At 35.6% G+C, this 17697-nt stretch overlaps 1 protein-coding gene across 1 annotated transcript in view; it reads right to left on the bottom strand.

Annotated features, from left to right (window-relative positions):
- The window catches only part of Mgat1 (alpha-1,3-mannosyl-glycoprotein 2-beta-N-acetylglucosaminyltransferase), a 328989-nt gene that overhangs the window by 237874 nt on the left and 73418 nt on the right, over positions 1–17697 (bottom strand). Inside the window, exon 3 of the mRNA XM_090400969.1 lies at positions 8236–8347. Coding sequence (XP_090257095.1) covers positions 8236–8347 — 112 coding nt within the window. The remainder of the gene's footprint in view (positions 1–8235; positions 8348–17697) is intronic.

Genomic DNA, 17697 nt, shown 5'->3' with positions numbered 1-17697 from the left:
ATACAACCTACACACAGCATTTAAGCCCCACCACAAACTTGCTACCCTCATCCGCTCTACAAAAGATCAGCTCCCTCCTCTCTCAGTGCCTGGTGTCTATAAAGTACCCTGTTCCTGTAAACTGGCGTACTTTGGACAGACAGGCAGATCAGCTACTATCCGCCTGGAGGAACATAAGTCATACATCTGCAAGCACAACTATGGTCAATCAGGCCTGGCTGACCATGTCTTGGATACAACCCACAGGATCTCATGGAAAAAAACCATCATGCTCCACCACAGCAAATTCAAAAGAGAAAGACTATTCTTAGAATTAGCAGCAGCTCTCAGGAATCAACCAAATCTTGACAAATATAGTTGCATTAAGCTTCCCAAGATTATCACCAGAGGTCCCACTTTACATTCCAGGCCACCTACAACCACCCTTAGAGGGCGTTCCACCTAGATAGGATTTTAGTGTCTCCCACATGGTTGGGCTTAGTATTGTTTGTTATTTGTTTTTATGTTACGTTAGTTTTTTTGTAATCCCCTGAAGATGTCTCATTGACTGAGACGAAATATAGGAAGAATTAAATTCTGTATTTAATCCTTTCTGAGTGCTGTATACAATCCATTAAGCCTCTAACATGATATTTCAAATGAACTCGCAGTTGAAAAATGAAACAAATTGTAGGTATTATTTCTGGAAAAATTCCCATGTTAGTCATCTAAGTAAATATTATTTTTAGGGCTATTTAGCCTATTTTTGTTTAGGAGTGCCTTTTAGGGCATCACTGATATTGTTATTTTATTATGTAACACCTCCATAGAGTCCTAGGACTCGTCGAGGGAAGGGGGAGGGCACCTACTCTACAACTCTTCATCTCCACCACTCCACAAGTTGCAACTACCTTCATCATCTACACCAATGCAATCTACACTTTTCACAGTATGTACACTTCCCATTTGATATGATTAAAAATTTTCATATTATTATCTATAATGAACAAGTCGTCAAAGTACGTTATTCAGGCAATCTGTGAAATATTCTATGAAATTTGGATTTTGAACAAAAATAAAAATAACATAATTTGGAACGTCGATAGCCTGCTTTTTTTTTTTTTTTTTTTTCCCCCAAAAATATTTCAAATAATCATCTTGAATTAAGTTCTTTGAGAACAAATAAAATGCAATGTCCACTAATGGATTAGATAAAATTAGCACAAAAATTAAAAATGATTCGTTCTCCAAGGTAATGCAATATTTGAGTGAAGGAAGCATGCAAGGATCTCTTATTTTGTCCTGACATTAAAAATTGTTCAATAAAAGGACAAAACAAAAATAAAAATAATTTCTATATTTTTAGTCTATCCAATATAACTAAAAGTCAGTTACCCAGCATAGAACAAAAAACTGTGTTTCTTGTTATAGGCAGCTGAGATGCAGCTAATGGTCATGAGATAATCTGGTTCTCTTCAGTGTGAAGGATTATCACACCTTCTATTGGTCATGACGGCCAAATTTCACTTCTTATCCATGTTATTTCAACAGATAGTATCAAATCTAAATTCTGCTGGACGTATATAGATGTCCTGGCCAGTTGGGAAGTTGTGTTACACCCTGATACCTTAAGAATGTAGAATTCCCAGTTATCATGGTGTAACATGAAGAGAAAATAAAATAAAACCCCTGTATAAAAGCTAATACACAAATTATTTAAAGAAAGAAAATATTCTTGCATCCAAGTAAAATATATATATATAAAAAAAGGTGTTTGTTGAACTAACTAATAAAAGAAGGAATATATTAGTGTTGTGATATAAAAAAAAAATTCAGCTAAGTAAGACAAAGGATTAGTCATAAGAAATTGTATGTGAGAGGCTAGAGATTAAAATATTAAGTAAATTCTTAAAAATTTGGAAGGGGAATTAATTTAGAGACTAGCAAAAAAAAAAAAAAAAAAAAAAAAAAAAACAACAATAGACTATCGCTGAGGGTCAATTCTCAGATTTTAGACATCGTCATGGGCTTGCTGACCAAAGGATGTTTGGCAGAAAAACGCCACCCTAATTGGTTGGTGAAGTCGAATCAAGTAAGGGGCGGAGAGAAGAAATTAAAGAAGGTGCCGCGTTAGGGGGTCAAGGTATAAAAGGGTTAGAACCCCCCCCCCACACACACACAGGGGCTTTTTCCCAGATAGTTTCTTCACGAGCTCCTTCGTATAGGTTTTCACATCATGGTTTTCCTGAGTGGCGGGACTGGAGTCATCTCCGTCGCCACAACAAAGAAACAAAAGTGAGCGGGATTTCGATTCCGTATTTCCTATGGTAAGAAACGAGGAATGCCATTTAGCCAAAGGAAAGAAGGTATTGTCTAAGTGTTTCATCATCCAGTGACAACTACGAGAAAGGGAAATCTGTAAAGAAGTCGGTGTCCATGTGATGAGTTTCACAGCCATGGTATAGATGATTCTAAAGTGTGTTCTTAATTCAAGTACAAAAAGTAAAGATCGCATAAGCACAGTTTAATGCCAAAAGAACTTAGGAGTGACCAATTATAGGAGAGATCATACCAGGATAGTTCAATAGGAAAAAGGTAGAGGCCAATATAGAAAACTCAAGAGAAAAAGGTACTGTAAAAAAATCTCGTGTTAACTGAAAATCGTCTGTAATTGTAATCATTATTCTATCAATGAACTGTTGAAGAGACTAAGGAAAATTATACTAGGACTTTAGTACATGGCTGATTATAATGAGAGTATGCTTGTTAATATTAATATTATATAAGTAATTATGTGTCCTGAGATTTATGCATGTGTATTGTAACGTATAGGAAAGTTTAAATGTCAAAGTTATTTGTTAGTACAGTGAAAGGATAAGTTAATCTACATAGTTTTGGATAGTTAAATAGAGTGAATTGATCACACATGTCCATGTGCTACAACATATAGCGTATATTCGGACTAACATAGGGTTAATTAAGGTGTTAATTAGATCTGGAATTATACATATGATTGGATGTGTTGAATTTGTCATGGCGGCATGATTGCAATACCCATATAGGATCATAGCCAAATTACTTGTGATAAGCTAATGTTATTTTGTAAATATTTTCTTAGTATTGAATTGAATTATATTAGAAATTGAATTGTACCATACTAATGAGTTTAATAAACCTTTGTTCATTGATAAAACAGTTGTCTGAAATTGCTGCCCAATGCATCCCTTGAAAAACGTACGAACCTAATCACGCGGGAAATTAATGTGTTAAAAAACGAGATAAAGTGTCACAACTGCAATATTGTTTCACATTCAGACATATTTTAGTAATTGCTCTTTGTTTTTGTATTTAATATCTCAAACTAAATATCCCAAAAGGTGCAGTATAATATAAATATTAGGGACACTAAGGGGATAAATAGCTTAAATATTTGTATTTTGGGGTGATATCTCGTGCATAGATAATAGCTGAACATAGATAAGCAGAATTTCACTAGATAGAATAATAATCATAAATTGGGACACAACAGTTGATATATGTATTTTTCAAAGTATGCAATTTTACATAAAAATATATGTTTTGATTTTTTAACCTTTAAATTTTAAGTACAGGTAACCCTCATATAACACGCTACTTATACAACGTGGTTTCGATATAACGTGGCCTACAAATTGTAATAACCCTTTATCTTTTCATATATTTTTCACCGTGCAATTTAAAAATCAAATTTTATCTTCGCAAAATTTGCCTCTGCCCATATTGTGCATGTAGTTATGTAGCGAATTTATATCAGGGAAAATAAACTTTAGCACACGTGTACATTTTTTTTTTTTTTTTTTTTTTTTGTGTAGCGTAAAATGTTTACTGTATATTGCGTTTATTGTTAAAAATTGTCTTATATCCTGCCAGGAAAGAGAATTAAAAATCACGTGTGTTAATCTCAAGCTGAGCACTTCATTTTCTGGAATTAAATACAATATGTAATGCTTTTTTTAATGTAAAAAATTTATTTTTATAGTAATGGCCACTGAGGGCTTTTGCAATATGGTTGAAAATGAAATTAGTGAATTAATTGATTAGGAAATAGATTTAAAAGAGGAATGGTACAATTAATAGATGATATCGAACCAAATGGCAGAGAAAGTTCTGCCAAAGATTCTGATTGTGATGAATCCGTTAAAGAATTCAGTTGAAATAAATTAGCAGAAGGATTGGATTTGGAAAGAAAGTTAGGAAGTAATTTTATGGATAATGATTCCTCAATGGAGCACACCGGAAAATTCACAAGACAATTGGATATTTGTTTAGCTCCATATTATGAACTTAATAATAAAAATGGCAGCATAGTGGTAAGCAAGGTCATATTACTGACTTCTTGATAACTAAACCAGCCGAAGTATGCCATGAGAATAATGCAAATTATATCCAAGAGATCTCAAGTGATGACGACATCTGGCCACTCGTAAATAAAGAACATCTATGAAATGTTAGTTTTGAAGACAGTGATGACTATTCAAATATGCACTTTATTTTATTTTGCTTAAAACATTTATGCATTATGTGCAATGAAGTTTACGTACAATTTGTAATTTTTATAATTTTATACTATGTATTTCTTTCATAGTTTATAAGTTTTCTTAACTTACATGAATTACCTAAATTAAATGAAAATACTTTTTTGGTTGGATATGTCATTGTTTATATAATTAAAAAAAAAAAAGATGTCAGAACATAACCCTACTTTTTCTATGTGATCTAAGTCTCGGATAACGCAATTTATATAATGGAGGCATTTCTATGGAACTTAACATCTGCGTTATACGAGAGTTACCTGTATATTAAAAAAAAGTAAGTGGGGGGTGGGGCTCAACTTAAAATTGCATCAGGGTGTCAGAACCTCTAGAGCCAGCACTGTCTTTCATCACCTCGTGAAATACCACCACCTTGCTTATTAGAGATCTGAAGTGATTGCAGCCATGCCTGGTTGCTAGAGCAAGGGTTCTAGTTTGTTCCCCCTGCCTCTTCCCATATGCAATATGTGTGACACCCTCAATAACATACCAATCTCACTGTAGGGGGCGAGAACCCTCCCCTATTCAAGGGTGCAGCAGTAAAACAGTTCCACAGGCTGACCACTGGATAGTACATGAGACTGAACCAATTAGTAACGAATCTTGAGGCTTCCCAATCAGCCAGTGTTCAATCCTGCAGCCATGTAATTTGCCAGTTCATGACTGGAGGGAGACCAAATAATGTGGCTGCAGGGAGAGACTGTCGAAGCCATGCATGGACAGGAGACTGAGTTCTGCCTGTGTGAGTGGTATGTTTGCGAGTCTGTCACCTCTCACTGCATGCCACACTTCCTCTTTATCTCTTCCTCACAAAATACAACGAACCACAACCCAACGAAATGTGAGTTTACTGCAAATCTCAAAAATTCTACAAGAAATTGTTAAAAAAAAAAAAAATCCAACTAAACAACCTACCAACATTAATTCTTACAAAAAAAGATTTTTCACATCCACTTGAATATCCATGGCCTAAACAGCAATATAAACGATGTATACCACCAACAACAGTCATCTAAACCAGAAGTACTATTCCTATTAGAACCCCAACTGGTGGCCTCAACAGCCACTGTCCACCTCAACTTCCCAAACTACACATTAGACAGCTCTTTCTGCCACATGGGCGGCACTTCTGCATTCCTCAGAACCGAGATACCATGCCAGAGGGTGCAAATCCTTAAATCCCCAACTGATCGTTTTTTCCCTCAAAATTTCTCTACCAAACCAAACTGCCCTTCTGACTACTCTCTCTATTATTCTAAAAACTCCATCAACCACTCTGACCTCTTCAACTCTCTCTCTCTCTCTCTCTCTCTAAAGCGCGACTTTCTGCAGCTGATATAACCCCAAAAGTGAGGTCATCCTTCTCGGGGAACTTCAATGTCCACAACTCACATGGACTCTCTCCTTCTCCAGTTTCACCTACCAAGCAGGCAGAGATCCTGAGGTGTTTGCCATCAGCAATGACCTATCTCAGATCACCAATCTTCGTACCAGAATACCTGACAACCCCTCCAATTTGCCAACACACTTGACCTCTTCCTGACAAGCTCTCCCCCACCCCTGTTCCAGGTATACTGTGGATGCTAGTTCTCCTCTTGCTAACTTGGACCAGTTCACAGTCTCATGTCCTTTGGCACTACAAGTGTGCCAACTGGGAGGACCTCCATGATATCTATTCCTCCTTCCCACATTTTGACTACTGCTTCAGTTCTTCTGATCCAAATACCTGCTCCGACTGAATAACAGAAATCATTCTTACAGGAATAAAGGCTTTCATTACTCATTCCACTCCAAATTCTCAGCCACCATCCATGCCTTGAGTCTCAAAAAAAGTGTGTCAATGCTGTAAAAGTAAAAACTTCTGCTTACCACAAATGACTCAAGACCAAAACTCCAGCTGGCCACTCTACCTACACTGCAGCTTGCAACCACTGTTAAAGAATAATCACAAAGTCCAAGTCAGACTTTGAAAAAGGGCCAAATGGTGCAAACTCATCTCCTGGCCAAATCAGTCACTCCTCATCGTCCCTTGCTAAGGCCATTGGACAACTGCTCATCCAGGTGTCCACCACTCTCACAAGACCAACTTACTGGTATCACTTTTCTCTTCCAATTCCTGCATTGAAGACCGGGGCAATGATCCCTTTCTCACAGATGTTCAGTTTCTGCCTTGTACCTCTTCTACAGATACGTGGACAGTACTCTGCTGAATTGGCCACTATTATTCCTCCACACTCCTCCAAAATCATTAAAACAATAGTCACTGCTAACCAACATCCCTTTACAGTCCATTTTGAAGCTCACTGAACCAACTTCACTGTCTCCTACTTCATGCCATCTACTTCTGTCCTTTGGAAAAGTTTGCCCCACAGTTACAACCATCAACTGTTCAAGCAAAATTGGAACAGATTCCTTCTTTCTTCTATTCCTCTTGCCCATACATGGCACTAATGTGCTATAGGTCTTGTGGTCTTTCATGTATGAATCAGATATAAAATAAAAAATTTTAATAATAAAAATACTGTGTATTTTAAATTATAATGTCAACATTATTCCAACACTGTTTTTTCATTTGTCCATTAGATATGATCACTGCTCACATCAAACAGTTCAAAGCTAAATTTTGATTTTGATAAATTAAAGAAGCCAGAGATGGAGCCACAAATTTTTCTTCTCTGTATGATTTGATTCTTGTTTCCAAATTTTCACATGAAAGTTACTCGGCTTTCTTTCTTTTCAAAATATTCACGTTTTCCTCTTCAACGTGGTATTTGTGTTTATCCTGCTCGCTTTCTATTTCAAATTCTCTCTAGGAATGTTACATCTTGAACCAGCCTAGATATATAACAGCCAATATGATTTATAATTTCTTGGTTATTTCCATATGAACGTATGCACAGATGTTTATGTTGGCATATGACTTAAGCAATGACTAGGCCATGTTCTGAACAGAAATCCATTAGGTACTTACTGTTATTATTAACTTTTCATTTATCTCCAAATTTTTCCTACTTCTTTCCAACAAGTATCATTTTTGCTTTTCTTATTATTTATCTTCTTTAATGACTCAAAGAATTCCTCTGCTTCTTCACTATGGACAAAAATATATCGACTTTTACAATTTTTCATTCTGAAATCTGCATATATTGATCTACTTATAGTTGTTTCCCATTGAAGAATAATTTGTCATTAATGCTGAATACAATAGCTACACCTTCCTTCCTTTCTCTGACCATTATTGCTTGAAGAAATCAACTTATATTTTCATTAGAAGGAACTCACCTGTTTTAGTCTTCACTGTATCTCAGTTATACAAATTATATCCACATTTCTTTCTGTAATTCTTTTTTTTTTTTTTTTTCAAGTGAATGTTGCATGTTGGTAATTCCTATATTCAAATTTTGCTCTAATTGGTGTTCATTCTGGATTCTAATGCAGAGAATGCAAAACAATACATTCATCCAATATTATCCAAGCAACACTGCATCGCATGTTTGCTGCTGTTATTTTGTTAATACATGTAAAGCTTAAAATAAACTAAATCTGAATGCTGAGTTTTTAAGTGTTTTTAACTTGGAAGATAAATTTGACCTACCTTTTTGAAAGAAACCTTTTTTCTTGTTTAAATATTCTCATGATGAAATCAATTAAAAGTACAATGCTTACATAAATTTCAAACTCTTACTTTGTTTTAAGCTTCTCAAACCAAGAAGTAATTCCTTGTTTGATTTTAACTGCTCTTGTAATTCCAGCTCCAAATGATCTAACTGTTGATGCAATCTAATAGTTCGTTGTGCCTAGAAAATAAAAACAATTCAATTCAGAAGAAAATTACATGATGGAGAAAACAATGATGTATAAGAATTCTTGTTTTTAGGATTAATGGAATTAAAGGGAATTAGGAATGAATTAAATTGAAGGTATAATTCATTCCTAGTGCTGTTTTAATTCTGTTTAATTAATCAATTAAAGACTAGTCAGTAAAAAGGAAAATGAGAAACTTAATAGACATGAAATAAACTATCAAACATCAATCATATCTTCTGGTTGATTTTAAAACAAATAATCAAGTAAGAAATGAATTAACTTACTACCATACTATAATACACACTGTCACAAGAAACAGCTGCAATATTATCTTCAGTGTATGTTCTTTCAACAACATCCATCAACAGCATTATTGAAAACGTTCAAATTGGAAGAATAAAGTTTAATTACATACTTAAAAAATATTTTTGAGTTCATGGGAAATGACAAAAATACTGACTGTATAGTTTTGGTACTTCTAGGGATTGCATATCTTGTACTATCCTTTGAAAAATCTTCCCAAAGGCCATCATAAATACCTTTCAAAACCCTGAAGTTCATAGGACACACAACCAAAAAAGTGACAGCCTATAGGACCAGCAACAAATGAATGAATGTCAAAGAACCTAAAACTATACAGTCAGTATCTTTGTTATTATAATTCTAAGGAAAAATCCCTGCTGCTATGAAGAGTTCCTTTTCCAATTCTCCCTATTTCCAGCTTTCCTCTTTAGTAGAATATAATCTCTGCTTGTTGATCTAAGTGTCTCCTCTAGTAATGCATATTTTGGCTATCCTCTTCTTTTTTACCCTGGTACCTTCCTTTCTAATATTTTTACAATCCATATGGCATGTCTCCATATGTCTCAGGAATTTCATTTTACTTCTTGTGTATCTTGAATGTCTTCTTCAATACTTGATTCTCTTTTATGTAACACTTTATTTATTTATTTTTTTTTTTTTTTACCAATTTACTCCAAGTAATGCTGTACAACAGTACATTTCAAATGCTTCAATTATTTTCTAGTCTTCTGCTCTACAGCAGAAGTCCATCCTACGACTACATAAGGATATGCTCTGAATACAGCCATACTCTAGTCATCCGACACATTAAGTTTCACATCACCATCGTAAGAAAATTATTATTATTATCATCACTGCATACTTTATGGAGCCAGCAGACTCATCATGGGAAGTTCATTCAACTGACAACATATTTATCATACAGAATCTTAAAATCCTTAACACTCCTGGCACTAACAACACATTCTGGTAATGCGTTCCATTCACTGACAATTCTCCATGTAAAAAAATCTACTCCTCACACATCTGGTTCTTCTCCTCTCACCTTCTACTCTTTTTATAATCTCCTCTGGATTAATCTGATAAAATCCTCTCACTAACTTAAATGTCTATCATATCATCTCTTTTCCTCCTATCCACCAAACTCTGCAATCCACATTTTTTTAACCTTTTTCCACAGCCAGCAGACCAAAGCTGATATTGTCTTAGTCACTTGCCTCTGGACCCTCTCCAATGTCTCCACACATCACACTGAAAACTAGGAGACCAGATTTGAGCACAATAGTCCAAGTGAACTATTCCTTTATACAGTGGTACAACCACTTGCTTATCCCTACATGTCAGAGTACTTCTTATTCCAGCAGCACTATGATGTGCAGCTTTTGCAACACTAGCAATATGCCCTCTAAACTTCAACTACTGTCAATCATCACTCCCAAATATCTAATCTCATCTACTTCCTACAGTATGGCACCATTGATATAGTACACAGCTTTATATTTCTGCACTCCAAAATGCAACAACTTCCACTTACTGATATTAAAACTACAACCCCATCCTTTGTCCAAGTAAAGAGTCTATTCAAATCTTCCTGAAGGGAATTAACATCAGCAGTGATACTTATAATTCTTCCCAACTTTGCATCATCAGCAAACAACTGAAGATCCCCAGTCAGTCCACAGAATATATCATTTACAAACAAGGTAAAAGCAGGGGCATGCTACTGGTTACCCTCCTTTTTTGAGACACTGCTCCATCATACATAACCTGCTGGTATCGTCCAGAGAGCTAATCTCCATTCCATCTAACCAATATACTAACTATTCCCATCCTCTGCGGTTTGTACACCAAATTATTATGTGGTAATCTATCAAGCACTTTTGCAAAGGCCAAGAATATCACTATATATGATTCTCCTTTATCTAACACACCCGTTAACCTATCATAAAATGCAAGTAAATTGCTAAAAGAGGAGACCTACCCTTTACAAATCCATGCTGACCATCATAAAGAATGTTATGTCCATCAATCCCATCCTGTATTCTATTCCTAACCAATCTCACCTCAATATCTTGACCACAGTTATACAGACTGATCTATAGTTGGAAACTTTTGTCCTAGTACCATGTTTGTGGAGTGGTACTATTTTCCCTTCTTAGGTACCCTACCCACTGCAAGACTTTCATTAAATAACCAGGTCAAGGGCATAGCCAACTGTGGTGCACATTCCTTAATATGTAGTGATATGTCATCCATTCCCACAGCCTTATTAACATCTAACCCAACCAATACATGATACACCTCTGATTCTTTCACTTCCAATTCTCCTAATACTTGCCTCCCTTCTATATATTGCACCACATCATTTACACCAGTATGATATACACTGATAAAGTGTAGTTCAATAATTCAACTTTTCTTCTTCTTCCTTTTTATGTATTAGGCCTACTGGTCTGTTACAGAGCTGTCCTTAGCCCTTCCAAACTGTACCAGTTCCAAGGATAGGGTGGTTAGCCATATGCCTCCCGGTAATGTCTGTAGATGCATGTGTTCACAGGGTCGGTTTGCTTGTTCTGGGAGACGAAACACCCATGTTTCCTGGTGAAAAAACTACTTACCTCCGTATGAGACCGGTTAACTCACCTTTTGTCAAGAGACCAAATAAAGGTTCCTCACATGATGTCCACTCTATTGTTTGAAACTGTTATTCTACTGCCATGACTATCCACCAGAGTCAACCTGCCATAATTATTCTTTCTCCTGCTTGCCATATAGCAGAAAAACTCTCTTGACAGCCTCTACACACCTTTTCTTTCTTTACGATACTTGTCGCCTTTCAAGCCTGCACTTTATACTCTTCATGGATCCTATCACCATTAACCATCTTGTACTGCCTCCATAGCATTTTCTTTTCCAGCACAGCTTGCTTGATTTCACTGTTCATCAAATTCAGTCCCACTATGAATCACTTAAACTTTAGTATGCAGTTATACATTGCTTTTGTCAGATACTGCCTTGTCAGTTTCCATGCATTGTCAACATCTTTTCCACTCAGCTCATCTACCCAATGGAAACTGATAGTAATTGACTACAGAGCTTCCTATAATCACCTGCTTTATGCTTCCACATCCATTCATGGAAGTAACCTTTTCTTGTTTCATCACTTCCCAAACAAGTACTTGACGATCACTCACCAACACCAGTGGTCAGTGTTAATATCTCATTAACTACATCTTGTGACGCTATCGGCAAATCCAAAACATTAAAGCCTTTAGTTACATCAGTCACGTGCTACTTAAGATATTTATCTCTCACAAATTCACCTTGTTCCCATACACTATCTCTCTCCCCTTCCCTGTAATTAAAGTCTCCCATCAGGATTATCCTCTTTTTACATGCCCAACTAATTTGCCTCAACATTTCACAACCAGTATTCTCTGCATTCCCTGGCCTATAACATCATCCTATCAGATATACTAACCTGATTTCAACTTCACACCACAAAGATTGAAATCTGTGCATGCAGTATCAACTGCATGCTTTGTGGACACAATTCCTCTGCAATCACTAACAGTACTATCCTTCCTCTTTCTGCATTTTTATACTTCTGGAAAATAATATATATCCTACTATTTCTGACATCACACATTCCTCACACAAACAAGTTTCACTTATTCCAATTAACTTTGAGCATACTGGCTCCATCTATGCAACAAGCTCAGCTCTTGTTTTGAATACCTGGTTGGTCGAGTGGTTAGCGTATCTGCTCTTCAGCCAAAAGGCTGCGGGTTCGAATCTTGCCATGGGCATGGATGTTTGCGATTATTTGTGAAATTATTAGTGGTGGTGGTCAGTAGTAGATGGCATTGGTGTAGATGATGAAGGTAGTTGCGGTTGGTGGAGACAGAGAGTTGTAGAGTAGGTGCCCTCCCTCAGTGAGTCTTTGGACTCCCTGGAGGTGTTATATAATAATAATGATGATAATACTCCTTACATTTGTGTACAAACATAACAATCCCTGTGTCCTTGAAGTTATTCTACCAGCACAAACATTCTCTAGTCTAGCTGCTATACCACACCCCTCTCTCTTTTGGTCTGATGACTCCCTTTTCCCTGATTCTGACTCTGGTTTTCATTCCTACCTGTCTCATCCTCACCTTTATGCATTCCATCATCTTGTGCTGCTGCAACCACATCTTCAACCTCATATCCATCTTCCTCCTATCATACAATCTGTTTAGTTGTGCTATCCTGCTTCACAAGTAGACTCCGATCTTTTACTTGATTTCTTGATTCTGTGCCTTCTCAGAAAACAATAGCCTTTCTAAATGCCCCAATACCCAACTCATTCAAATACAATCCAATTACTTCTTTTTTTCTCCTCACTTATAGATGCATGTAATGGTTTAATAAATTTTTTTAAGCAGTCATATATGTGCATAAATTACATAAAGAAGCATTATTTACATCAGATATGCAAATGAAAAATTCCGAATAATTTTGCAAACAAAAAAAAAGTAATTCTGAATAGCTTGGTTAAAGGAACATGCCAACCACTTCAGTCATCAATCTATACTATTAAACATTCCTGATTTTGCTTTATCTTTGTTCTTAACAACTGTTACCGACAGTAGTGCAAAATAAGTTTAGCCTGCAGCCTATCTTAGTGTTCGATATATATATATATATATATATATATATATACACACCATTACTAAATTTAATAATTTTAATTACAGCAAGTAATGTATTAGGTTTATGGATCTTTTCAGTGGAGCAACAGAACCCTTATTTTGAATTTTATCTGCCATTATTAACAACAATAAAATAAAATAGCTATAAACAGTTTAAGTTTTGCTGTAAAATTATAATTTACAGCAAAACACCAACATTCTGACATCACAGAACAATATAATGAGCAACAATGTTGTAAATAAAGTGAGTTCCTGAATACTGCACATCGGCTAATTCATGGTAGCATCACATCACTAAACCACTGCATGAGTGAATGCAGCATCAGGTAACGGGCATTGGACACAGTTGAAAAGCATATCGTAAGGCAGGGTGTTACTGTAAATGTTTATATAAATCTTCACGTATGTTTTTACTAATTTGACTTTGTAATAAACGATCTCTTTAATACTTCTTTTGCCATAGCAATCATTCTTCACATTTCCACCTTACATTTTTGTTACAGAATCATAAAATTCATATGATTTACCTGTAAGTCAGCAATTTCATAAAATCATTTTTGTTGTTCTTTATTTCAAGATTTCATTAAAATATCACTTTCTCAAACAATAAATAACTTTCTCTTTTACAATAATAAGACAAAACTGAAATGCAGTAAACATCAATTTTTGACTTAGCAATTTTTAATTCTTCAGATGTGTATATATATATTTATATTTTAAAACCACTTAAACTAAGATATTTGTTCATTTTAAAAGTTCTGCTATCTCCTTTTTCAGGTGTGTTGGCTATACTGTAAAATCTTTCATGAAAAATTAAATTATTTCATTTTTTCGAGTTTGATTTTACAGAGGTTTCCACATATATAAAATAGAAATTTTGTTGTAAGAAAACAAATGTTAAATTTTACTGTAAAAGTGCACAAAAATAAGCTTTATTAAGTTCGTATGTAAAACGAAGGAAAGAGGATTAGTGGAGATTATAACAATGAGTGTGCATAAACAAACATTCGCAAGATCTTGCGAACATAAAAATATGCACCCACAATATAGTGTCTCGCATGGAGCCTGCCAATGTGACGTCACTGTGCCGGTGGATGATCCTGGCAACAATTACGTGGTTACATAGAATGAGACAAGATATTTAAGAGGGCTCTCAAAAATATAGAGAATAGAGGATTTAGAAGACTCTGACTGGTCGCTCTCCTTTCTGAGCTTTGGCGTCTTCTGGTGCCAGTCCCTTTCAGTGGATGGAGTTCTTGTTGTGAAGGCGAGGCCGTATTTTGATGGAACTCCAACCAGATTGCAACAATGTGCTCAGAGTGTACAGCGATCCGTAGGCATAGCAGAAGACATCGGCAGTTCATTTCCTCTTTCCAAAGGAGAAATCTACCCAAATTTCCCATCAACTGCAAGAGTGAAGAATCTCCATATCATCCAGACAGACGTATTGCAGGGAAAGGTTGCAAGGTTAAGCAAGCCTAGCTGAAGAATTGTTCATGTTAAGTGGACTATATCTGTAAAAGCTATCTGTAAGCAAGCATCAATTTTGATAATGTTTTAAAAGCTTACTGTTGGCATTTATGTATGTAATGAAAGTGCTTACAGGAAATTGTTAGTTAAGTAAACAGAGTTATGGTCATGAAAGGAAACGAATGTAAATTTTGTATATAGAATGGATGGCAATTAGCTAAGTTAGCACATAAGGAATAACTATATGTAAAATTTAGATGAAGTAACAATATAAAGGGTTAAGCAAGTGTTATGTAATAGAAAGTTAATTGTATGTGGCACTTAATGTGTATATGACTAGGTTGAGAAAGAGATTTTCTCCATCTTACATTGTGATTTGTAGTTTCATACTAAGATCAAAATAAAATGTTTTGTTTGTATAACTATCTTGCCTGATCTACTGCCAATGCACTGTCTCCAAAAACATTAGCGAACATGCGAGCTTGTTTGATTAAAAATCACCACGACCAGCTATAAGAGATTGTGTATGTTAAATTTGGTCTTGCCTATGTATTTTAATTCTCAAGCTATATATATACACAAATTAGAATGGCACAGTCATTAAACAAATAAATTTTTCTAATTGTATAGTGTGAGAGTTGGTAATCTATTTATCATGGATAGACTAATAACAAAGGTCATTCACTAGCAGCAGGTCCACCTTGTCCACCAAGCAAATTATAGTTATGGCAGAGTAAAGTAGAAGAAGCAAGTTATGCCTAAGGTGCACGTGTAAAAGAATAACAAAGGCGTGGTTGATAGAAATACAAAGTTGATAATAGAAGTAGAATATTAGAATGCCGCAGTTACCGTCAATTAACAATTAAATTATAAACAAATATAATTTAACAATACAGCTAACTTACCTTCAGTTGAAAAAGACCATATGAGGTTTCTTTCATAATGACTGCAATCAAATCAATATCTTTTCCAATCAAATTACACATACCATTTTGTTCTTCCAACTACTATTTCGATGTTGAGTAGGCACTTATGAATCTGTTTTGCCGAAAAATTCAGCCCAACTATACCCTTCACATTTTCTATCCCTTATTTTATTGAACATCTCTTTACTTCTACTCTGAAACAGTTTTCTCATAAATGGAAGCTTTAAATTAATTAAATTTTCAGCACGCTCTTTTAATCTATTTTTATCTGAAAGGCACTGACTTAAAAAATTTGCAAAAGAACTGAATATCAGACTAGTTTTTAATGGTGTGCTTGTGATGTAGTAACTTCTCAATAATGTGGGGATACACATTACTTACAAGAATACAGAATAATAATTTGCTTACTCAAATATAATCACAAGGCAAAGGAAGAACAAAGAATGTTAATCCTATTTACAGAACTGAGCCACATGCCGGAGTGCCAACTAACAGGTGGTTACAAAATAAATAAAACTGCAGTTAAAGCTAAAATTAAAAGAATTAATTATTATTTTTACAGCTATTCTGCCTGCTGTCATTTAGAGTGCCCTTTTTTGATGTCATTGGCTTTTTACTCAAGAATTTTTAGGATTTAGAGACAAATATATGCAACAAATAGAGGAAGAAAATTCACACATACCTTTTTTTGGATGTCGTTGGCTGTCTTCTTTATGCCATGTGCATACTTCTGCTGTTAGGGTGTTAAAAGGGAAGGGAATTTTGGAAAAAGTGTGGGGGGGGGGGAGGAAATGAGGCAATGTGGGAGAATTAATTTGAAAAAAAAAATGTTTTTTTTTTTATATAATATATACATATTATTTTTAAGGGCACTTTTGGGGGGGTGAAAGAGGGGGATGAAAACAGAAATTTGTTTTTCTTGGGGAAGGGTTTATGGGAAAAAGGGGGCCGGGGAGAGGGTTGACGCGGTGCAAGCCGTTTCAACCGTGCGTCGCGTTGAAAACTCATAGGGGAAGTGGATGCTATGTCATGTCAGCTTGGTGTTTCTGCCTTTGAAGTGCTTGTGTTATCGCCTATTGGTCAGAGTTGTGACCTAATTTTTATGTCATGGAGCTTCCAACACTCAGAGATTATGTAGGGTCGGTGGATGTTGATCTAGTTTTCATTACATTTTATGGCTATCGTTTCCGATATTTCATTGTTTCATTGTCTTGTCTATTATTATGGCTTTGTCGATTTGCGGGGTATGTTTCTATTCAAGGGCGTGAACTGCTATTTCTTTTTTCCCTGTACTTTGCATTCTATTTTTCTTTTTGATGTTGTGTTTTTTAGTGTTTAAATGTTCTGGAATAGGGATGTTACAGTCATGGAAGTGTTCTTGTCTTACCAACAAAGACCTGATAGTAGAACCTGTGTAGGTGATACACAGTCTTTTTGGCAAGGAAATTTGTAGACTATGTTGTGGTGTTCTAATATTTCTTTATGTGTGTGAGATTTAGTGGGTTTTAGAAGTGTTGCCAATTTTTGGTTTGTGGTGAATGGGGCTTCCGCTACTAAGTGCATCACCAGATGGCAGATAGGGGGAACCCTGTATACCATCTATTGGATATCAGGGAAACTCTGAATATATTGAATAAGGTGTACCAGTGATTTCTGGGACTGGCAATCCCGTGTGAAAATATTGCCATTCACAGTGGGACAGCATTGTGAATTATGACCCAATCTTCCAAGATGAATCAAGCAAGAATAAAATGACCCTCATTCCAGGGAGGCCATATTGTTATTTACCTACTGCAGGAGGCAGTTAAACATGAAGGCAGGTAACCAGACCTAGTTGCCATTAGAAACTAGACCTTGGAACTTTAGGACTCTGAGCAATGAAGTACAGCAAACTAAACTAACTGAAGAACTAAAGCGAATAAAATGGGACAATCTCAGAATGTGTAA

Source organism: Typopeltis vanoorti, chromosome 11, assembly GCF_054136105.1.
Source record: "Typopeltis vanoorti isolate ZY-2024b chromosome 11, IOZ_Tvanoo_1.0, whole genome shotgun sequence".
Taxonomy (NCBI): Eukaryota; Metazoa; Arthropoda; class Arachnida; order Uropygi; family Thelyphonidae; genus Typopeltis; species Typopeltis vanoorti.
Note: the sequence above shows the minus strand (reverse complement) of the source record. Positions and strands in the feature narration are given on the sequence as shown.